The 24323-nt window shown below is 37.2% G+C and overlaps 1 protein-coding gene across 1 annotated transcript in view; it reads left to right on the top strand.

The window, feature by feature from the left end:
* Positions 1-24323, top strand: part of SMCHD1 (structural maintenance of chromosomes flexible hinge domain containing 1) — a 145621-nt gene that overhangs the window by 11682 nt on the left and 109616 nt on the right. The window contains exons 4-7 of the mRNA XM_021686043.1: positions 2477-2559; positions 3203-3333; positions 22184-22298; positions 22423-22542. Of these exons, the coding sequence (XP_021541718.1) occupies positions 2477-2559; positions 3203-3333; positions 22184-22298; positions 22423-22542 (449 nt within the window). The remainder of the gene's footprint in view (positions 1-2476; positions 2560-3202; positions 3334-22183; positions 22299-22422; positions 22543-24323) is intronic.

The raw sequence follows: 24323 nt of genomic DNA on the forward strand, positions 1-24323 counted from the left end.
AAGTAATTTTTAGTCAAATATTGAAAATAATGCCAGACTTACCTCCTGAATTCCAATTTTGTCTGTCCAACTGCCGTGTGGTATCTCCACTCGCATATCTTAAGATGGGAACCCTAAGCTGTTCACTGAATCCTAACTACACATAATTTTCCCAAATTGATTATTGCTCTGTTCTTTCAGTTGCTTAGGCCAAAAATCAAATTGATTCTTTTTTGTCTCACACCTTTCAGTTTGTAAGAAAAACCGATTGGCACTATCTTAAGTATTTATATAGAAATGACCATTTCTTACCACATCTGTTTATAAAACTTGATCTTGAGGAATCATCACCTAGATTATATAGTGGACTCTTAATTTATCTCTCTTTTCTTGCCTGTCCACATAAGGTTTGAGAAGTCAGATGTTCACTTTTCTACTGAAAACACTGATGGCTCCCTGTTTCACTGAGAATGAAAGCCAAAGTCTTTATAATTATATGGCCTTTGTAGCTCTGCTTTGCTTGCTCTCTGCCTTTGTTTCTGCAACTCTTCCTTTTTGCTTTTTCACTCCAGTACCAGCTGTATACTCAGCTTAGGGTCCTCTGCCTCTTTGCCCAGATAGCCCCTGTCTCATTCCCTCACCTCTTTCAAGTCTTGTTTATCTGTTACCTTCTCAACAAAAATTAACCTTGATCACCCTATTTAAGATTGCAACTGTGTTCCCTCTGTGACTTTACTGTTATTTGATCTCTTTTTTTCTGCTCTTTCTTTTCTCCATCACATATACCACTGTCTAACATGCTAAGGAATTGTTGATTATGATTATATTTCATTTTCCATCTTTCTCATCATTTTTCCATCTTTCTAACTAGAATGTTAACTCCACAAGAATAGGACTCTTATCTGTTTTGTTCTGTTCCTGGAATAATGCCTGAAAATAGTAAGTGTTTAAATATTTGCATATTGAATGAATCTGTACTTCTTTCTCTGGGGATAGATTTCTAAATGTGTAATCATGGAGTCAATAAGTACATTCATTTTTAAGACTTTTGATATATGTTGATTACCTTCCAGATTGGTTGTACTAGTTTTCATTCCTGCTGTCATTGCATGAACAAGCAGAAAATCTCCCTGTTTAAGCTCTTGCTTTGGTTACTGTGATTTTACAGTACATTCCTAGGTCTTTCCCTGCTTTTGTTTCATTTGCCATTAGTGCTGCTTTTGGTTATTCTTAACCAAATGGTGGATATCTTTTCAAGTCATGCTACTTTTTTTTTAATATACTTTTCTCTTAATGAGGTGATCCAAATCTTAACTATTCTGTCAGTGAAGCAGAAATCCTTACCTCTGGCTGTTTGTATCCTCTGAAGCCTGGTATCTCTTCTCACTCCCTGCGAACACCTCTACTCATTGAGCTTTGATAGAGTGGTAGGGCATCGCATCGAAAACAGAGTGTTTTCTTTCTTCCCCTCTAAATTTTCCCTTTATGAGAAATATGACTATCCTATTTGGTCAAAGACTCAAAACCATCTTGGGTTGATTTCTTTCTTTTTTGTAATTTTATATCTAAGCAGATACCAAATTCTAATCATTTCTTCCCTCCAAATTTCTCTTACCTCTTTTTTGTCTCCCATTTCCTACAGTGTTCCTTCTCTGTTTTCTAGACTTAATACCATTGGCCAGATCCTTATATCCGATTTGTGGTAACTTCTTTCTAGTTTATAAACATGGCCATCCTGTTAGTGTTCAGAGTGTGGAATGCTTGCTGGGGTGCTACTCTGTGGATTAATTACAGTGTTAGTTGGGTTGCACTTCAGTGGTAGTAAGAGACAAATTTGGTGTGTTCCCCTTTTTTAATTAAGGAAATAAAAGCGGGAAATAGTTTGAGTAGTGACCTTGAAGAAAGAATGTTCGTTAATAATACTGAGCCAGTGATAAGTTGAATATCAAGTTGGTCATGTAGTAGGAAATAATTAGCAGTTCTGTGTCAGTTAGACACGTTCTGCCATTTGATAAGTTGCTGTTAATCATAAGATTTCTATATCTAAATATTTTTAATAGACCCTTTTATAGTTGCTTTATATTTGCAACCCCCGCCCCGTCTCTAAATGTGTTTACTTTTGACTTGTGCATGATGTATTACATACCATGAACTAGTATTTGATTTTATGGTTATGGTCTTCTGTTTGTCTCCTATGTCTGTATGTCTGTCTTTAGATTATAAACTCCTTGAAGCCAGGAATCATGGCTGGCTGATTCATGCCGTATAGTGCCTAACAAGTACTGGTTGATGACTGCTTTTTAATGCTGGTGGTGATTGGTGATGATGCCTTTATTATGTATTGTATCATTAGGATCAGGATAATACTTTAATTCTAGCTCTTTGGAAAATAAAAGTGATGGCTTAAGGTACTTCAGAGTTTCTTCTACTTTGAACTTTTAAATGAAGTATTTGGGAGGGAAAAGTTAAGCAGTAATGTCTTCTCATTCTCTTCCAGCATTTGCTCTTGCAGAATTAATTGACAATTCATTGTCTGCTACGTCTAGAAACACTGGTATTAGAAGAATACAGATCAAATTGGTAAGAAAATAATACTACAAAGAAATTCAACTTTTCCCGTTATAAAAATACTACAAGTTCATTGTAGAAAAATTAGAAAATAAAGATAAACTAAAAGTAGAAATAATTATCTGATGTCTCTTCATTGTTAAAATTTTTATGTGCTCTTTTTTCTATGCATATATGTATACCTGTATGTGTGATCATAGTGTACATTTTGTTTTTTTTGTGATCTTCTACTTTCCCTTGACAGTACATTGTAGCCATTTGCCATATCACGAATATTCTGCAGTATAATGTTCCATTGCTACTATTTCACTTATTGTTATATTATAAATTAGGTAGTCTATTAACTGAAGATTTAGATTTTTTTCTATATTTTTGCCATTGTAAATAATGCTGGCATGAACATCCTTATAGGTCTTTACATGTCTCTAGTTAGTTCCTTAAGCTAAATTCTGAGAAATGGAATTTCTGGATTAAAGGACATGAAGAATTCTAAGGCCTTTGATTTATACAGCTGACCTTACCTTTTAATAAGTTGTAATACATTTACACTTCTACCAGCAGTGTATGAGTGAGCCCATTTAAATTCTTTAATGTTTAACTTTTTATATTTTTATATTGATTTGACTTTTCCTGTCTTTTTGAACTTATTTCATAGCTTTTTGATGAAACACAAGGAAAACCTGCCGTTGCAGTGATAGATAATGGAAGAGGAATGACCTCTAAACAGCTTAACAACTGGGCCGTGTATAGGTTGTCAAAATTTACAAGGCAAGGTGACTTTGAAAGGTTAGAAAACCTTATTCACTTTTTTGATGGGTAGCTGGGAATTTTAATAAGGATAAGAACTCTAATAGTTCTTTAGTTATACATGGTACATTGGAGCTTTTGACGTTATCAGTGTGTATGTTATCAGCATATATACTTAGATTTTTTTATGTAATTTTTTATTATCAATACTTAGAAATAGTGAAAACTACATAACATTAAGCCCTTCCACTGCAGAATTCTTTTTGCATTTTCTAAGATATGTAGGAGTTATTACGATGTCTTAAATACTTTGGAACTTCCCCCTTTCCTTACTAAAGTTTGATGAGAGCTGTGTGGCCTCTAAAGCAGTAGAATGGTTTTATTTACTTATTTTTTAAAGCTTTTATGTATTTGAGAGAGGGGGAGAGAGAGCATGAGTGGGGTGAGGGGCAGAGGGAGAAGCAGGCTCTCCGCTGAGCAGGAAGCCCGATGTGGGGCTCGATCCCAGGACCCCGGGATCATGACCTGAGCCAAAGGCAGATGCTTAACTGACTGAGCCACCCAGGCGCCCCAGGAGGATGGTTTTAAACTAAGCTTTAGCAATCACCTGATGACACTGGCAAAGCGTCTAATGAACCACATTTGTTCTGTTGAGCTCATTGTTGCTCTGCTTTCAGGGCTCTGCTTTTTCTTTTTTCTTTTTCTTTTTTTTTTTTTTAAAAGATTTTATTTATTTGAGGGGCACATGGGTGGCTCAGTTAAGCATCTGCCTTCGGCTTAGGTCATGATCTCGGGGCCCTGGGATCGAGCCTTGCATCGCGCTCCCTGCTCAGCAGGGAGTCTGCTTCTCCCTCTCCTTCTGCCCCTCCCCTTGCTTGTGCTCTCTCTCTCTCTCTCAAATAAATAAACAAAAATCTTTAAAAAAAAGAAAAGATTTTATTTATTTGAGAGAGAGAGTGGAGGGGAGGAGCAGAGGGAGAGGGACAAGCTGACTCCCTACTGAGTGCAGAGCCTGACACAGGGCTTGATCCCATAACCCTGAGACTGACCTGAGCCAAAGTCAAGAGTTGGGCACTCAACTGACTGAGACGCCCAGACGCCCATCGGGGCTCTGCTTTATAAAATATTCATAGCTGTTAGGGAATAGAGTCTAGTCAGGAGTTTTGTATCAGAATATGCTTGTAGAAATACTCTGAATGAGAATGCCGTAGGGGAAACAAAATATAGTAGAAATTGTCAGGGATATAAAGGTTTAAGTCTTTGGGATATTAACTGAATTCTACTAAGAGCTATGACCCACAAGTCTTTTGCTCTTTTTAGCTATGTCGTGTACTTCAGGTAACATACTTGGGAAGAATCTGTTGGTATTCTTATTAAGTAATACTTGTTCATGTCCTGGTTTGCTCTTTGTTACATCAAGGAGATTCACCCAAATTTAAGAATTTTAACAATGTTAAAAATTAATATAGTTAGCACATTTGCCTTTCTGAAATTTCAGCACCCGCAGAATTTTTATCAAATTTGTAAAGACAGTGTCATGGTGAGAGGCAATATAATGAAGAAGGGCTCTGAAATCATTTGGCTTGGTTTGAATCTAGCCTTAATTAGTTGTATGACATTCGTCAAGGTATTTTGCTTCTCTGAGTTTCAGTTTACATATCTGTAAAATGTGGATAATACCTCATAAGGTTTTGTGAGAACCAAATGAGTTAGTACATTGTGTAAAATCCTTAGGAAAGAGTCTGGCCTATAGTAAGCAATCAGTAAATATAAGCTATATAAGCTATCATTTTAGTTGCTGCTTTCTTATTCTTAGCCTCAGACTTTTCTACAGCTGTTCTTTTTCATTATATTCACGAGTACATGCCACTTCAAGGATTTATAAAATATCCACAGAGAAGGCAAAGAACACTGTCTTTTATAGCCTAAGGATAGAATTTAGCATGCAATAGAACTATTAGGTGGTAGATTGCCAAAAAGATTAGAAAAAATTTATTTAAATCAAATGGAAGAGAAGGAAGTAGAATCTATAGTGTTAGAGTAAATCTTAACTGTATTCATGGAACATGGACTCTGATTTTTCTCTAGGTCTTAGCACAACATAAACTTTTAAACTTAAATGTTAGGGAAATTTTGATTTTTGATAAAAAGGTACCTGTTGCTGGCTTTTGTCCTAGGTTTTTAGGTATTACATTAGTAAAACCATCAGCTGTTGTAGCTATTTTATACTCATACCATCTTTGAGTCTAGTATCAGTCCCTTGACCTACCCACTCTGATTTCTGTTAACTTCAGCTGTTCCCCCTCACTCCCCTAGCTTCTCCTGTAGAAAAAATTATCAGCTGCTTTATTGTTTCCAGTTTTTACTGGATACAAGGGTGGATGTCATAGGATACAGGCTATGGAAGAAAAGGAGGACAGCCTAAAAGAAAACAGCTGACTCTCTTGGCCCATCTCTTATGTTGTAGAGAGAAAAACAAGTAAACACAAAAAAATTTGTAAGTGTTCCACTTATAGATTACTGCTGTTAAGAAAATATCAGGTAGTATGTTAGAACCTGATGGGCAGCTCTTAAGGTAGATGAGGGCCTCTTTGAGTTTGCATTTAAGTTGAGGCTTGAATGATTAGAAGAAAACAGCCGATCGGAGATCTGGGGGAAGAGTACTCCAAGTAGAAAGAACACCAGCAAAGACACACTGAAATTATGATCAGCTTGTTTTGTTTGGGACAGTGGAAGGAGACAAGTGTGGTATAGGAAGGGGAGAATAGAGGAAGATGAAGTGAGAGTTTTGATTTGCCAGTATTCTTTATAACTCTCACCTTGGTACTACCCTTCTTCCTACCCTTTTTATTTTGAAAAAGTTAAACAAGTTGAAAGAGCAATATTAGCAAGCATGCATCCTTCACCTAGATTGATTAGTTAACATTTTGTCACATTTGTTATCTTCTCTTTATATGCATGTACACATTCTCTTCCTAATCATTTGAAAGTAAGTTAACATTCTTTATGACATTTTACTACCAAATACTGTAGCATGTATCTCCTTCACAAGGACATTCTCATAACCATAATACTACTGTCACTCCCAAGAAATTTATCATTGATTCAAAATATATAATGTCCACATTCAGGTTTTTCCCCATTTGTCATGTCTCTCTGGATTCCTTTAGTCTACAATAATTTGTCACATTTGTGTCTTTAATGATACTGTTTTTTTGTGGAGATCACGCTAGTTGCAGAAAGGTCCACAACCTGGATCTGAATGTTTCTTCAGCACTGTTCTTTTCCTCAACATTTTATGAACATTTTGAACTTACAGGAAAGTTGAAGTTCTACCGTGAAAACCCAGATACTCATACCTGCTTTCTACCATTGACCATTGCTTTCCCACATATCTATCTATCCTACTAATCTTCAGTTCAGGTTTTTTTTTTTTTTTAATTCAAAAGAAAGTACAGATATCTGTAAACTTTCTCCTAATGCTTAAAGCATTGATACCATTATCTTTGTTGTTGTTGTTATTTTGAGGTAAAATTTACCTACAGTGAAATGCTCACATCTGTCATAAGCTAATCTTCTTTGAATTTATTTTTTATGGACATACAATTCATATACCATAAAATTCACCATATTAAAATGTACAGTTCGGTAGCTTTGAATATAGTCGTAAGGTTGTGCAGCCATCACCACTGATTGCAGAACATTTTCATCACTCCAATAGAAACCTTTACCCACTGTAGTTATTTGTGTCCCCTCACCCTCTTCCTCACTTACTAATCACTAATATACTTTAAATAGTTGTTAGTCTAATTTTTAGTTGTTTTTCTAGAGATTAAAAATTAACCTCTTACAATCCAGTTTGGATTAATGCCAGTTTACTGTAAGTAATATACAAAAACTTTGCTCCTGTATGGTTTCATTCCCCTCCCACTCCTTCATTTTATTATTTTTATATAAATGACATCTTTATACATTGTAACTGCATCAACATAGTTTTATAGTTACGGCTTTATGCAGTTTTAAATCAGAAGAATTGTAAAAAGGATGGTCTTTAATAACTATTTTGGGCAGATCTAACAACAGATTCCTTCAGTTTTTGTTTATCTGGGAATGTCTTAACCTTATCTCCTTCATTTTTGAAGGTTGATAGGTTTTTTTCTTTTTTAACACTTTGAATAGGTTAGCCTACTGCCTCTGGTTCTACAGTTTCTGATGAAGAATCAGCTGTTAATCTTTCTGAGTATCCCTTGTGTGTGACTAATCTCTTCTGTCTGTCTGCCTTCAAGATTCTTTTTGTCTGGCTTTTAATAGTTTGATACTGATGTGTCTAGGTTTGTGTCTTTTTGAGTTCATTCTACTTAGTGGTGGGTGAACTTTTTGGATTTGTAGATTGTTTTTCATCACATTTGGGGAAATTTTTGGCTATTTCTTCAAATAATCTTTATCTTCTCTCCTTCTATGGCTCCTATTATCCATATACTGATATGCTTAATGGTGTCCTATAGGACTCTGAGGTTCCGTTCATTTTTCTTCATTCTTTTTTCTTTTTGTTCCTCAGACTGAGTACTTTCAATTGACCTGCTTTTTAAGTTCACTGGTTCTTTCTTCTGCCAAATCAGATCTACTCATGAGCCACTTAACTGAATTTTTCCTTTCAGTTATTGTCTCTTTAAATTGCAGAACTTTCATTTGGTTCTTTTTTTTTTTAATTCTATCTCTTGTGCTCTATTTAATGAAACACTGTTCTCATACTTCATTATTTACTTCATGATTTCTGTTCATTGAACACATTATAAAATACCTGATTTAAATTTTTGTCTAGTAAGTCCAGTGTCTGGGCTTTCTCTGAGACAATTTATACTTACTGCTATTTTTCCTGTGTGTGGGCTGTACTTTAATATTTTTGTCATGGCTCATTTTTTTTGTTGTTGAAAATAAGACAGTTTATATAGTGTGGCAGCTCTGGGAATCAGATTCATCCCTCTACCCAGGGCTTGTTTGTTGCTTCTGTTTTTTGTTGTTGTGTACTTACCCCTCTAAACTAATTTTGTAACATCAGTATTTTTTTTTTAAGATTTTTTTTTTTATTAGAGAAAGCATGCACGAGTTGGGGAGGGGCAGAATGAGAGGGAGAAGCAGACTGGGAGCTTGATGTGGGCCTTGATCTCGGGACCCTGGGATCATGACCTGAGCTGAAGGCAGACAGTTAACCAACTGAGCCATCCAGGCACTCCTGAGCATCTGTATTCTTCATCTTGTGTTGCACTGAAATCTGTGTAGCTTAGTGGTCAGGTAATGATTGGACATTTCCCTAAATGTCTGGAGCCATTAAGTCTTCCCAGCTTTGTCAAGGGATGCATATCTGTTTCCATATTGGAGTATGTTTTTAATATTCTGGCAGGAAGTTTACAACTCTGCCTTAGTCTTTATTTCTTGCTTGCACAGAACCTCAAAGTCAGCCAGAAATGAGAGATTAGGGCCTTTGAATGCTTTCTTGAGCATGTATATAGTCCTGCATGTGAGTGTGACCTTTTCTATTCTCATGAATATGCTGCAGCTTTTATTTTATTTGTATTATTCTTTTAAGTTCAATTAGCCAAAATATAGTACATCATTAGTTTCACATGAAGTGTTCAGTAATTTGTCAGTTGCATATAATGCCCAGTGATCATCACATCACATGCCCTCCTTAATGCCCATCACACAATTACCCCATTCCTCCCACCCCCTTCACTCCAACAACCCTCAGTTTCCTATAGTTGAGTCTCCCATGGTTTTTCTCCCTCTCTGATGACTTCCCTTTCAGTTTTCCCTCCCTTCCCCTGTGATTCTCTGCACTGTTTCTTACATTCCACATATGAGTGAAACCATATGAGAATTGTCTTTGATTGACTTATTTCGCTCAGCATAATACCCTCCAGTTCCATCCACCTCGATGTAAATGGTAAGTAGTCATCCTTTCTAATGGCTGAGTAATATTCCATTGTATATATGTACCACATCTTCTTTATTCACTTATCTGTCAATGGAAATCTCGGCTCTTTCCACAGTTTGGCTATTGTGGACATAGCTGCTGTGAACATTGGGGTACAGGTGCCCCTTTGGATCACTACATATGTATCTTTGGGGTAAATATCTAGTAGTGCAATTGCTGGGTTGTAGGGTAGCTCTATTTTTAACTTCTTGAGGAACCTCCATACTGTTTTCCAGAGTGGCTGCATTCCCACCAACTGTATAGGAGGGTTCCCCTTTCTCCGCGCCCTTGTCAACATGTATTGTTTCCTGAGTTGTTAATTTTAGCCATTCTGACTGGTGTGAGGTGGTATCTCATTGTGGGTTTTTTTTGTTTTTTTTAAGATTTTATTTATTTGTCAGAGCGAGTGAGCACAAGCATGGCAGAGGGAGAAGCAGTCTCCCTGCTGAGCAAGGAGCCCAATGCAGGACTTGATCCCAGGACACTGGGATCATGACCTGAGCTGAAGGCAGACGCTTAACCGACTGAGTCACCCAGGCGCCCCTGTGTGTTCTGTAGTTTTTAGAGTACAGATCCTTTACCTCTTTGGTTAGGTTTATTCCTAGGTATTTTATGGGTTTTGGTGCAGTTGTAAATGGGATCAATACCTTAATTTCTCTTTCTTCTGTCTCTTTGTTAGTATATAGAAGTGTAACTGATTCCTGTGCATTGATTTTATATACTGCCACATTGCTGAATTCCTGTATGAGTTCTGGCAATTTGGGGGTGGAGTCTTCTGGGGTTTTTTCCACATCAAGTATGTCATCTGTGAAGAGAGAGAGTTTGACGATTTCTTTGCCAATTTGAATGCCATTTATTTCTTTTTGTTGTCTGATTGCTGAGGCTAGGACTTCCAGTACTATGTTGAACAACAGTGGTGAGAGAGGGCATTGCTGTCGTGTTTCTGACCTTAGGGCGAAAGCCCAGTTTTTCCCCATTGACAATGATAATTCGTTGTGGGCTTTTTGTAGATGGCTTTTATGATATTGAGGTATGTTCCCTCTATCCCTACACTGTGGAGAGTTTTAAACAAGAAAGGATGCTGTATTTTGTCAAATGGATTTTCTGCATCAATTAAGAGGATCATATGGTTCTTGTTCTTTCTTTTATTAATGTGATCTATCATGCTGATTGATTTGCGAATATTGAACCCCCCCTTGAAGCCCAGGAATAAATCCCACTTGATCGTGGTGAATAATCCTTTTAATGTACTGTTGGATCCTATTGGCTAGTATCTTGTTGAGAATTTTGGCATCCATGTTCATCAGGGATATTGGTCTGTAATTCTCCTTTTTGATGGGACCTTTGTCTGGTTTGGGGATCGAGGTAATGCTCTCTTCATAGAATGAGTTTGGAAGTTTTCCTTCCATTTCCTTTTTTTTTTTTTTTTTAAAGATTTTATTTATTTATTTGGCAGAGAGAGACACAGCGAGAGAGGGAACACAAGCAGGGGGAGTGGGAGAGGGAGAAGCAGGCTTCCCGCGGAGCAGGGAGCCTGACGCGGGGCTCTATCCCAGGACCCTGGGACCATGACCTGAGCCGAAGGCAGACGCTTAACAACTGAGCCACCCAGGCGCCCCCCATTTCCGTTTTTTGAAACCGCTTCAGAAGAATAGGTATTAGTTCTTTTAAATGTTTGGTAGAATTCCCCTGGAAAGCCATCTGGCCCTGGACTCTTTCTTGTTTTTTGGGAGATTTTTGATTACTGCTCTAATTTCCTTTCTGGTTATGGGTCTGTTCAGGTTTTCTATTTCTTCCAGTTTCAGTTTTGGTAGTTTATATGTTTCTTGTGATTGAGTTCAAGTTTCAAAGCATTGTGGTCTGAAAATATGCAGGGAATAATCCCAGTCTTTTGGTATTGGTTGAGACCTGATTTGGGACCCAGTATGTTATCCATTCTGGAGAATATTCCATGTGCACTCACAAAGAATGTGTATTCTATTACTTCAGGATGGAATGCTCTGTATGTATCTGTGAAGTCCATCTGGTCCAGTGTGTCATTGAGAGCCCTTGTTTCCTTATTGATCTTCTGCTTAGATAATCTGTCCATTACTGTGAATGGGGTGTTGGGAGTCCCCTACTATTATTGTATTATTATCAGTGTTTCTTTTTCATCTTTTTTAAAGATTTTATTTATTTTTTGACAGAGAGAGAGATAGCGTAGAGGGAACACAAGCAGGGGGAGTGGGAGAGGGAGAAGTAGGCTTCCTGCTGCCCGAGGAGCCCAATGCGGAGCTCGGTCCCAAGACCCTGGGATCATGACCTGAGTTGAAGGCAGACGCTTAACGACTGAACCACCTAGGTGCCCCAGTGTGTTTCTTTAATTCGGTTATTAATTGGTTTATATAATTGGCTGCTCCCAGTTAGGAGCATAAAAATTTATATGTGTTAAATCTTCTTGTTGGATAGACCCTTTAAGCATGCTATAATGTCCCTCTTCATCCCTTACTACAGTCTTTGGTTTAAAATCTAATTTGTCTGATATGAAGATTGCTACCCAGCTTTCTTTTGATGTCCATTATCATGATATATGGTTCTCCATCCCCTCACTGTCAATCTGTAGGTGTCTTTGGGTCTAAAATGAGTCTCTTGTAGATAGCATATGGATGGGTCTTGCTTTTTTATCCAATCTGATACTCTCTGTCTTTTGATTGGAGCATTTACCCCATTTACATTCAGAGTAATGATTGAAAGATAAGAATTTAGTGCCATTGTGTTAACCTGTAAAGTCCCTGTTTCTGTAGACTGTCTGTTTCTTTCTGGTCTATGTTACTTTTGGGCTCTGTCTTCGCTTACAGGATCCCCCTTAATATTTCTTGCAGGGCTGGTTTAGTGGTCACAAAGTCTTTTAATTTCTATTTGTCCTGGAAGCTCTTTATCTCTTCTTCCATTCTGAATAACAGCCTTGGTCGATAAAATATTCTTGGCTGCATGTTTTTCTCATTTAGTACCCTGAATATATCATGCCAGCCCTTTTTGGCTTGCCAGGTCTCTGTGGATAGGTCTGCTGCCAGCCTTATGTTTTTACTCTTGTAGGTTAAGGACCTTTTGCCCAAGCTGCTTTCAGGATTTTCTCTTTATCGTTGAAATTTGCAAGCTTCACTCTTATATGTCAGGGTGTTGATCTGTTTTTATTGATTTTTGAGAGGGGTCCTCTCTACCGTTGGACTTGAATGCCTGTTTCCTTCCCCAGATTAGGGAAGTTCCTACCTATGATTTCCTCTAATATACCTTCTGCCCCCCCTTTTCTTCTTCCTCAGGGACCCCAATAATTCTAATATTGTTTTGCTTTATGGTATTGTTGATTTCTCGAAGCCTCCCCTCATGGTTCATTTGTCATTTTTCTCTTTTCCTCAGCTTCCTTCCTTTCCATCAACTTGTCTTCTGTGTCACTTACTCTCTCTTCTGCCTGATTTACCCCAGCTGTTAGAGCATCCAGTTTAGACTGCATCTCAGTTAAAGCATTTTAAATTTCAGCCCGATTAGATTTTATTTCTGCACTAAGAGATTCTCTAGTGTCTTTATGCTTTTTTTCAAGCCCAGCTGGTAACTTCATAATCGTTTTCCTGAATTCCATCTGACATTTTACTTATATTCATATCCATTAGATCTGTGGCAGAGAGTATTACTTCTTTTTAGAAACTCCTCTTTTTCGTCATATTGCCCAAAGAAGAATAGATGAACAAGAGAACAAAATCAAAAATGTCAACCATGACCCAAGCGAAATACATACTAGACAAATCCAAAGAGTTCAGAAACCAAAAAGAAAAGGAAAAGAAAGAAAAGGGAGTTGGGGAAGAGAGAATATAATCTCCCAGGTTTTTGTCCATGGTGATCCACTTGGTCCTGGGTGCATTTGATCTGTTTGTTAGAAGACACTAAATCCCAAAATTGTAAAGAAAGAAAAACTTATATGTATACAAAAATAAACTTGAATACAGTGAAAGGAAGCCAAAAAATGAAGAATATATCTATAAAATGTAAATGTGAAAAATGAAAGTTAAAAAAAGACTTAAAAACAGTTGATAAAATGAGAAACTAGTTGAATAGGAAAAAAAAATTTTATACTGAAAGGTAAACGAATCATGAGAAAAAACCTCGAATTCTATATACTGTTTTCCCCTAGCGCTGGAGTTTTGCAGGCCTGTATGCTTCGTAAACTTGGTGTTCACCTGTTGTTCCAGCTGGTCTTCTGGGGGAGGGGCCTGTTGGGCTGATTCTCAGGTGTCTTTGCTTGGGTGGAGTTGTACTGCCCCTTGCCACGGGGCCGGGCTCAGTGTAAGCTGCTTCTCATTGCTCTGTGTGGCTTTTGTTTCCTGAAGGCTTTCTGCGCCTCTTGAGAGGATGAAAATAAAAATGGCCGTGTTCTACTCCAGCCCCAGAGCTGAAGGATTCTGGTCCCCCCTTTTCAGTAAACTCTCAGGGATAAGCGGTCTTCCCTTTTGTGTGCGCCAAAGTCTGCAGACTCCTGCAGTGCCTGCCCTCACCGATCCTCCCCAGGGAAAGGAGGAGGGTCGCCACGGTTCTGCCCTCTGCAGGGCCTCCGCAGGGAGAGCTGTTGCTGGGTCATGCTGCTGTGCACAGTTTATGGCAAACCGAGCTGAGAGCCCCATTCCAGCCTTCCTGAATGAAACCAGTTTCCCTCCTCCAGTGCTTGGAAACTTCCGGCTCAGGCACCCCCATTCTTTCTGTGACCCTGGGGATCCTGAGACCACACTGTCCCACCTAGAATTCTGCCCCACTTCACCACCTGAGCACCTTTCAGGCAGGGATGTCTCTCACTGGAGCAGATTTCTAAAGGTTCCGATTTTGTGCTCTGGGGCAAATCACTTTCTGGTAGCTGGCTTATGGAGGCTCCCTCCCCCTGCCATTTATCTTCAGCTATATCCCCTCAGATTCACTTCTCTGTACTAACTACCTTGCAAAAAGTGGTTGCTTTTCTATTGGTAGAGTTTCAGCAATTCTTTTGTTATATCTGAGGTTGAATTCATAGGTGTTCAGAATGATTTGATAGTTATCTAGCTAAATTCAAGGGACCATATGAAACGAGGTCTCCTGTTCATCTGCCATCTTTCCTCCCCTTAAGCCAGTGCTGGAGCTTTTAAAAACCACTATGGACCTCTCATTCTCCAGCTTTTCCTAGTAAGTTTTTGGCCAGATTCTTATTTTCTCTTGATTGTTTTCATTGCCTTAGTCAGCTGTGATCATAAACAATTGCCACTGATTTTTTTTTTTAAGATTTTATTTATTTATTTATTTGAGAGAGAGAGAGAGAGAGAGAGACAGCATGAGAGGAGAGAGGGTCAGAGGGAGAAGCAGGCTTCCCGCTGAGCCAGGAGCCCGATGTGGGACTCGATCCCAGGACTCTGGGATCATGACCCGAGCCGAAGGCAGTCGTTTAACTAACTGAGCCACTCAGGCGCCCCGCCACTGATTGTTTTTGACAAATGACCCACCAGAAAAAGTGGTTCACAGGGAGCAAGTTCTGAGTGAGGTCAAGTAAAGACAAAGCCTGCAGGTGGAGGTTCCTCGGGATTGGCCAGAGAAATCTAATAATGACAGTTGTATGGGGAAGGGGCTTTGAGGGAACTCCAAATTCACTCCAGTGACTCCTGCCTGGGTGGCTGGTTTTCATCATGATTGCAGGGCTGTCAGTTTTCAAGGCTTCTGTGGAGCTGGTGAGAAGAAAATGGGATAGGGCAGGGCGCCTGGGTGGCTCAGTTGGTTAAGCGACTGTCTTCGGCTCAGGTTATGATCCTGGAGTCCCGGGATCGAGTCCCGCATCGGGCTCCCTGCTCGGCAGGGAGTCTGCTTCTCCCTCTGACCCTCCTCCCTCTCATGCTCTCTGTCTCTCATTCTCTCTGTCTCAAATAAATAAATAAAATCTTTAAAAAAAAAAATGGGATAGGGCATGTTAAAACATCCCAGAGCTCACTGTTCTGAGATTCAGCTGGTATCTTGAATAAATACTCCTTGGATTGTTCCAAGCCTTTGGTTAACACTTAAGAGTTCTGAAAATGTTGATTTTGACAATGTTTTCAGATGGTGTCATTGGTTTTATCAGTGAACGGGTTTTCATAGGTCCTTACTCTACCTTTATGGAAGTACTCGCTCTCTTAACTGATTTTTGACATACACATTCACCTGTGTTATCCAAACCTCTCAACATGTAGAACATTACATGAATCTAGAAAATGTGCTCATCATCACTTAGGCTCTGTTATAATCATTGCCTTAGAAGTTAAATTAGATACCTAGAACATAATTGTAATACTGTGTGTTCATTTAATTATTTTGTAGAAGGAAGAAGTATGACAGGTCTGGGTGGTTATAGTTCAGATGTATGTTGGATTAGTGCTACTTTCTGCACTTTCAACTTGCTTAGCAATTAATATTTCTGCAAATTAAGATGAGCTTTTGTTTACCTTGATATTTGTGTTATTTGAATTCAGAGAATGAGTATGTAACATTTAGACTTTCTACTTTAATTTGGTTATTTTTGTTGTGTCACACAGATTTATTCCAAAAGCTCTAATAGGGATCTGTGGCCATTTGTCAGTTTGTTGGAGGAAAGCTTTTATTGTGGGGTTATTCCCTTTGGTAGGTTTGAGACAGTGAGATATAAATATACATATGTAGTCACTCTACCCTGTTTCCTGGCAACCACTTACATTGTTTTCAGTTTCTTTTACTAATTTGATTACACTTCCTGTTCCTTTTTCTTACTTTCAACACCTTTTGTGATTTGTTTCTTTTCAGATTTTGTTTCTCTCTTCTAATGGAATACTCTTATTTCAGAAAGATACAGTGTCATTTTTCATTGTATCAAGTATATGATTGAGATGTTTTTTGAAATTCTTTTGGACTGTGATGTGAATTTATTTCTGAGGCAGGTGACTTTCTAAATTCTCCAGAGGATTGCTTCTACAGTGCAAGATTTATCTTGAGGTCTTAGATTATCTTCCTCTTTTCCTTACCTTCATGAGGGGTATTTATATAACCCTTGAGTGTGAGTACAGGAAATTTTCTGGACTTAATTACAGAAGTCTGAAACCTACTGGAAATTTGTATTCTCAGCCTTATTTGCCATGATAGGGTTTTTGCCTAGGTTAGGTTTGCATGGATGGTTTGGTTTGAAAGGGAGACTTACTTACTGGTGACTTTGTCCATTCCTTATCACTGAACACAGAATTTCTTAGTTTTGAATCAATTTAAGTATGTGTGTGGTTTTATCTCTGAGCTCCTCTCTCTCTAAACTTTTGTATACTTCCCATAGATGTTTTAAGATAGTATTTGGGGTCGGGTATTTTGAGCCTATTTCCTAGAAGTATTGCATAGTAATTAAAGTCTTAGAACCCATTTACTTTTTTTTTTTAATTTATTTTTAAGTTATCTCTACACCCAATTTGGAGCTTGAACGCACAACCTCAAGAACAAGAGTTGTGTGGTTCAGCCAGGCACCCTAAACCCATTTACTTTTTATTTTTCTTAATAGACATTAGGTTCATAGAATTTGATTAATTATAATTCTTGGTTTATAACAGTTCATCAATTCAGGCATTATATTTTTTAAGGTTTATTTATTGAAAAATTTAGTAAGCTGAGTAACCAGAATTTACCAGCCAAACCAGTAAGTAGCACATTTTCTGTAACATACATCTGTGTGCTCCTCCCTTGTTGTTTTCTCCCCCCATCAAAGCTAATCACTATCTTGAATTGTTTTTATTTCCTTATTTTTTTTTAAGATTTTATTTATTTATTTGTCAGAGAGAGAACACACAAGCAGGGGGAGTGGCAGAGGGAGAAGCAGGCTGCTCGCTGAGCAAGAAGCCCGATGCTGGACTCTATCCCAGTACTGTGGGATTATGACCTGAGCCAAAGGCAGACACTCAACCGACTGAACCACCCAGGCTTCCCTATTTCCCTATTTTTAAAAAATCTAATTTTGCTTATTTTCTGATGCTGCAAACGATAATCATACTATTTGTAGTTCTACAAGGGCCTTGTATTTTCACTTAATATTAGGTTACTAAGATTTCAACTTTGTGTGGGCCTGTAGTTTATTTTTTTTCATAACCGTAAAATATTCTTTTGTGTATATTTAAAAGAAATCATACTATATCCATTCTCCATTCAGTGGGCATTTGGCTTCTCCTACCACATTTAGCATTATGAGTAGTACTGTCTTATAAGTTGTATAATTGTGTGTGCATGTGTGTGTGTGCTGTTATACGGTGTTATGTATGTTTGTTAGTCCAAATCTACATAAGTTCTTAGGTACCTAGAAGGGAATTTGTGGGTTGTAAAGATGAAAGTTCCAGTATACAAGGTAATGGCAAATTGTTGTTGTTTTAAATTTTATTCATTTATTTGAGAGAGAGTGGGTGAGCAAAAGAGAGTGCAGGAGATGGGGTGGGGTAGGGACAGAGGGAGAGGGAGAAGCAGACTCCCCGCTGAGCAGGGAGCCCGATGTGGGGCTTGATCCTGGGACTTCAGGATCATGACCTGAGCCTGAGTCAGATGCTTAACTGACTAAGCCACCCAGGTGCCCTAGCAAATTGTTTTCTAGAGAGATTATATTTGTTTATTCATACATCCATCACTTATGAAAGTTTGGGTGTTTTTTTTTTTAAAGTTTGAGTTTTAAAACTCACTTTGGAAGCCATTTGGGTCTGTTAAGCTTCTTGCAGAAGAAATTTTTTTTTTTTTAAGATATTTGTTTATTTGACAGAGACATAGCGAGAGAGGGAACACAAGCGGGGGAGTGGGAGAGGGAGAAGCAGGCTTCCTGCAGAGCAGGGAGCCTGATGCGGGGCTCTATCCCAGGACCCTGAGATCATGACCTGAGCCGAAGGCAGACCCTTAACGACTGAGCCACCCAGGCGCCCCTGCATAAGGAATTTTTAACTATTACTTTGATTTTATTAATAGAGTTATAAGAATAGGCTATTACTATTGACTTAGTTTTGGTAAATTATACTTTACTTGGAGTGTTAGTCCATTTCATTAAATTTTCAAGTTTATTAGCATATAGTTGTTGGTAATGCTTTCAAATAAACAATGTTTGCTTTGATAAATTTTTTTTTTCTGGTTTCAAATTCTTTTTCTGTTTTCAAATTCTTTGATTTCATGCTCTTTATGTCCTTGCTTTAGATTTATTTTGCTTTTTTTTTTTTTTTTTTGGTAGCATCTTGAGGTGTAGAATCTTAGACGTCTAAGTCTCAGATCAGTAATCTAAGATGAATATTTTGTGCTATAAATTTTCTTTTTCTCTCTCTCTTATTATTTTTTTGGAGAGGGAGGTAGGGGAGGAGCAGAGGGAGAGGGAGGGAAAGAGAGAGAATCTTAAGCAAGCTCCATGCCCACTTGTGGAGCCTGACATAGGGCTCGATTTCACAACCCTTAGATACGACTGGAGCCCAAATCAAGAGTTAGACACTTAACCAATTGAGCCACCCAGGCACCCCTATAAATACTCTTTTAAGAACTACTTTCACTACATCCCAAGTTTTGATAATGCTATATATTCATATTCCTACAGTTTGGTGTATTTTTTATTTCCTTTGCAACTTGTTCTTTGATCCATAGATTGTTTTAGGAATGTGTTATTCAGTTTCCAAGTGTTCTTAACATATTTTCCTCTTGTCTTTATATTGATGTCTAGTTTGGTTTTATTGTCAGAGAACATACTCTATACTCTTTTAAATTTGTCAAGATTTGTTTTGTGCTCCAGAATATGATCTGTTTTGGGGAATTTTCTATGTGTTCTTGAAAAGAATCTGTATTCTGCTGTTGTTGGGAGGAGTGTTCTGTAAATGTCAGTTTGATTCCATTGGTTGATGATATTATTTAGTTTTTTATATCCTTGCTGGTTTTCTGTGTGATGGTGACTAAGATAGGGATATTGAAGTTCCCCACTTATTTGCAGGTTTGTTTATTTCTTTTTTCAGTTCTCTGGATTTTTGCTTTGTATATTTTGAACTTGTGTTATTTTGTGTATACACAGAATTTTTATGCATTCTTGGTAAGTGCATCCTTTTATCATTATGTAATAATACTCTTCTGTCCCTGGTAATTTTCTTGCTCTGAAGTGTATTTTCTGTGATATTCGTCAGCTATTCTTTTTTTTTTTTTTTAAGATTTTATTTATTTATTTTAGAGAGAGAGAGAGCACATGAGACGGGGGGAGGGTCAGAGGGAGAAGCAGACTCCCTGCCGAGCAGGGAGCCCGATGCGGGACTCGATCCAGGGACTCCAGGATCATGACCTGAGCCGAAGGCAGTCGCTTAACCAACTGAGCCACCCAGGCGCCCCGTCAGCTATTCTTTTCATTCATGTTTGCCTGGTATGTCTTTTCTCATTTTTTTTTTTTTTTTTTTTTTAAGCAGGGGGAGTGGGAAAGGGAGAAGCAGGCTTCCTGTGGAGCAGGGAGCCGGATGCAGGGCTCGATCCCAGGACTCTGGGATCATGACCCAACCTGAAGGCAGAAGCTCAACGACTGAGCCACCCAGGCGCCCCTCATCCATTTTCTTTTAACCTACTTGTATCATTATATTTGAAATGAGTTTCTTGTAAACAATATATAGTTGAGTCACTTTTTTTATGGGTCGCTCTCCCAATTTTATTTAGTGTATTTGCATTATGTTTACTGTAATTATTGATATATTGGGACTTAAGTATATCATGTTATAACTTCTATTTATTCCCTTTATTTTTCATTTTTCTTTTCTGACCTTTGTATGGATTACTTGAACATATTTTACTATTCCATATTTTACTATTTTCTTTATAAGGTGATTTTGAGTATATATATATATATTTTTTTTAGCGATCACTCTAGGGAATTCTGTATATAGACAAAACATTATATTCTACTAGTAAAGATATTTTACCACTTAAAGTGAATTGAAAATGAAATATTACCAAATTATGTCAATTCCTTAACTCTCTCCCCTTTATAATTCAGTTTTTGTTTTTTTTTTTAAGATTTTTTTCATTTATTAGCATGAGGGAGGTTGGGGCAGGGAGAGTGGGCAGACAGGGCAGAGGGAGAGGGAGAAGCAGACTCCTGGCTGAGCAAGAAACCTGATACGGGGCTTAATCCCAGGACCCTGGGATCATGACCTGAGCCAAAGGCAGATGCTTAACCAACTGAGCCACCCAGGTGCCCTATAATTTAGTTTTCTTAAGTATTACCTCTATATACATTGAGAACCATATCAAATAGTGTTATTTTGATTTCAGCAGTCTAATTTTAAAAACTCAAGAGGAGAAGTGTGGTCTATTTAATTTACCCATGTATTTGTTTTATTCTTCATATCTTGGTGATAATCTTCTATCTACTTTGTTTGATGTTAATATAGCTACTCCAGCTTTCTTTACATTAGTGTTAAGATGCTAACTCTTTTTCTAACTTTTTAACCTATTGTCACTTTATATTAGGCAGCATATAGTTATGTCTTAAAATTTCACGATCTCTGCCTTTTAATTGGGGTATTTAGACCAATTATATTTACTGCAATTATTGCTATGCTTGTTCCTGTTTTTTTTTTTCTCTTATTTCAAATTGAGTATTTTTTGTGTGTGTAATTCTATTTTATTTCTTTCCTTTGTTGGATTATTAGTTGTTACTCTTGTTCTACTGATAATTTTAGGATTCAAAATATATAACTTTAATTTGTCATAGTCTATCCCAAGTAATATTATTCACTTCACATACAATATTAGTACATCACAGCAATAATATCCGTGCCATTTACTGTCTTGATCTTTTGTTCTTGTACATTTTACATTGATATATATTAAATATCGAACTGTATTCTGGTTTTCCTTTAAACAGGATTCCTTCCCTCTAGTTAATTGACACATTCATTACCTTACATATTTACCTTTTGTTGTTTGTTTGTTTTTGGTGAGAGCATTTTTAAGTTTTATTCTCTTAGCAGATTTCAGTTATACAGTAGAGTGTTAGTGACTAGATCTTCAGACCTTACTCATCTTATAGCTGACTTTGCGTTCTTTTACAACCTCTCCCTATTTCTTGCACTCCCCAGCTTCTGTCAACCAGTATTTGTAGCTTTTTCCATTTTCTCCTCTTTCCAGTACTACACTTGTGTGAGATGTTTTCTTTTAGTCCCTCATGTCTTTTATACCCACTTTGATATTTTCTGTTCCTTTTCTTTTTTTATTTCTTATGGGAAAGTTCATTGAATGTATCTTTGTGTTTTCTGATTCTTTCCAGCTATGCCACATCTAGTGTTTACCTTTTCCATTGAGTGTAATAGGGGCTCTGGCCTCATCCCCAATTCTGTTTATATCTGATATTGGGAAATGGTGTCCCTGGACACCTAGCCTATGTTTTGAGAGACCAGGGATGCCTACTCTTGAGAGTGTTGTTAATGGTTCCATAAGAGGTTCTTTTGTCATGATACATGGAAGTAAGAATGTCTTTGCTATAATTCCTGTATTCTTCAGAGAATCTTCTTATTGTGTAAGTCATAGTGAGCAATGTTTTATAAGTTTTGAAGCAGTGAACAATTTTGAAGGGACAGATGTAGGGGTAGTAGGAGAGATAAGGATATGGGCATTTATTTAGTTTTGTTTGCTGAGAGAGTTTATGATTTAGTAGGGTGGACCCAAGAATGTGCGTTTCTTGAGTTTTTTGGTGATGCTGATAACAGCTGGTCTGGGGAATATATTTTGAGAACTGCTGGATTAGATGATATCTTGACTTTGGGCTCTGATTCCTTTACCTTGAATTAGGGGTGTCGTCTAACTTGGGGATCATTTTATTAACACTTAATAAAAGTTCTATAGCAATTTCTCTTGGTACTTAAGTAGCCTGTTTAAAATCACTGCATTAATGTTTTATTTTAGTGATCATTCAGGATATGTTCGTCCAGTACCAGTGCCACGCAGTTTAAATAGTGATATTTCCTATTTTGGTGTTGGGGGCAAGCAGGCTGTTTTCTTTGTTGGACAATCAGCCAGAGTAAGTAAAAAGGTTTCTTATAAATAAAAGTTGATTAAAAATATTTTGAGGTTGATTCTGTCTAAATGTGTTAACCAGTTTAACTTTTAGGAATTTTTTAAGTACTCTTTTTAATATTTAACAGATGATAAGCAAACCTGCAGATTCCCAAGATGTTCATGAACTTGTGCTTTCTAAAGAAGATTTTGAGAAGAAGGAGAAAAATAAAGAGGCAATATATAGTGGATATATTAGAAACAGAAAGGTATGATACATTTTAACTCATTAATTATAAAGTTATTACTGTTGGACATATGATAGAAACAAAAATTTTTTTTTCAATTTCTATCCAAGATACTTACACTATTGCTTTAAAAGTTGAAGGTATGGCATTTTCAAATTGTATTAATTTTTATCTTTTTCCTTTTGTCATGTGAATAGCAAAAAGTGACTATTTACATGCTTTTTCAGGCTGGAAGTCTTCAGGCAACAACTTGTCTCATAAAGCTAGCTTCCTGGAAATTGCTCATAAAATAGTAAACTTTTTTCCTTACACTGAGATTGAATTTTTAAACCTTTTTTGGTCTAACAATTTCAAGTTAGATAATAAGCTTTTAGGAAATCAGAGCTCCAGAGAAATAAATGAGTGATTTATTTCTGTTAGAAATTTACATTCAGATTCTAATTTTAGTGAGCAGAATGTTAGCAAATTTGGATCGTGGTGGTGAGTATATAGTATTTATTGTATTATTCAACTTTTCTCCACTTGAAACATTTTAGAATTTTTTAAATGTTTTTTAAAAATTATGATTTTTAAGTAGGCTCCATGCCCAGTATAGGGCTTGAACTCACAACACTGAGATTAAGAGTCATGTGCTGTACCCACTGAGCCAGCCAGGCACCCCTAAAATCTTTAATTTTGAGCTGCTTAAATTTTTTTCTGATTCTGAAGTAAGTTGTAAAAAATGTATAGGAAACTTAAAGTCTCAAATTCTGGGAAGAAATTTCTAGTTGAATTTCTAGTCTAACTTTTTTTTTTTTTTCTTTAAGATTTTATTTATTTGACAGAGAGACACACAGCGAGAGAGGGAACACAAGCAGGGGGAGTGGGAGAGGGAGAAGCAGACTTCCGCCGAGCAGGGAGCCCGATGTGGGGCTCGATACCAGGACCCTAGGATCATGACCTGAGCCAAAGGCAGGCGCTTAACGACTGAGCCACCCAGGCGCCCCTCTAGTCTAACTTTTTTATTATATGCTTTCAGGGTTTTGTTTTTTGTTTTTTATTTTAATTCCAGTGTTGTTAACATAGAGTGTTATATATTAGTTTCAGGTGTACAATATAGTGATTCAACAATTCCATATATTACTCAGTATTTATCTAGATAAGTGTACACTTACCTGAAGCTAATGTAACACTGTAATACTGAAGTTAAAATAAAACCTCCTTATTGGCATCTTGAGTTTTGGGGGTGGGGGAAGTGTACTCTTAATCTCCTTCATATACTTACTTTTTAAAAATATATTTACACTTTTGAGCCACATTTTTTAACATTTTGGGTATTTCTCCATTTCATAAAATATTTTTGTACACGTGCACTTTTAATAGGTTTATAGCAATTTGTATTGTAATTTAACTATTCTATTGAGCATTTAACTTAAAGGATTTTATTATAATTATAAATAAAGACACTGCCATGAATGTCTTTGCATAACATTTTGCCCAAATTAGTTTTTTCTTCGTACAGATTATAGAATTTTAAAAGTGTGACAATGAATTTGAACTTTTTAAATGTTCACGGTGTGGATTACAAATTGCTTTTCTAAAAGGTTAAACCCAAGTCAAATACAGTCCCCAAAACAGTATATGGAAGTGCCTATCTGATAACTTCCTTATTTTTAAAAAGTGGAGTGGAGGGGAAGGCAGCAAAATGCTGGCAATTTGACAGGTGAAAATAATACCTTTATTAAATGGGCTGAATATTTTTTTTTTAATTTATAAGCCACTTTCTTCTATATAACATCACATTCTCTCTTGTCCAGGAAATT

The sequence above is a fragment of the Neomonachus schauinslandi genome, chromosome 14, assembly GCF_002201575.2.
Source record: "Neomonachus schauinslandi chromosome 14, ASM220157v2, whole genome shotgun sequence".
In the NCBI taxonomy this organism is placed as follows: Eukaryota; Metazoa; Chordata; class Mammalia; order Carnivora; family Phocidae; genus Neomonachus; species Neomonachus schauinslandi.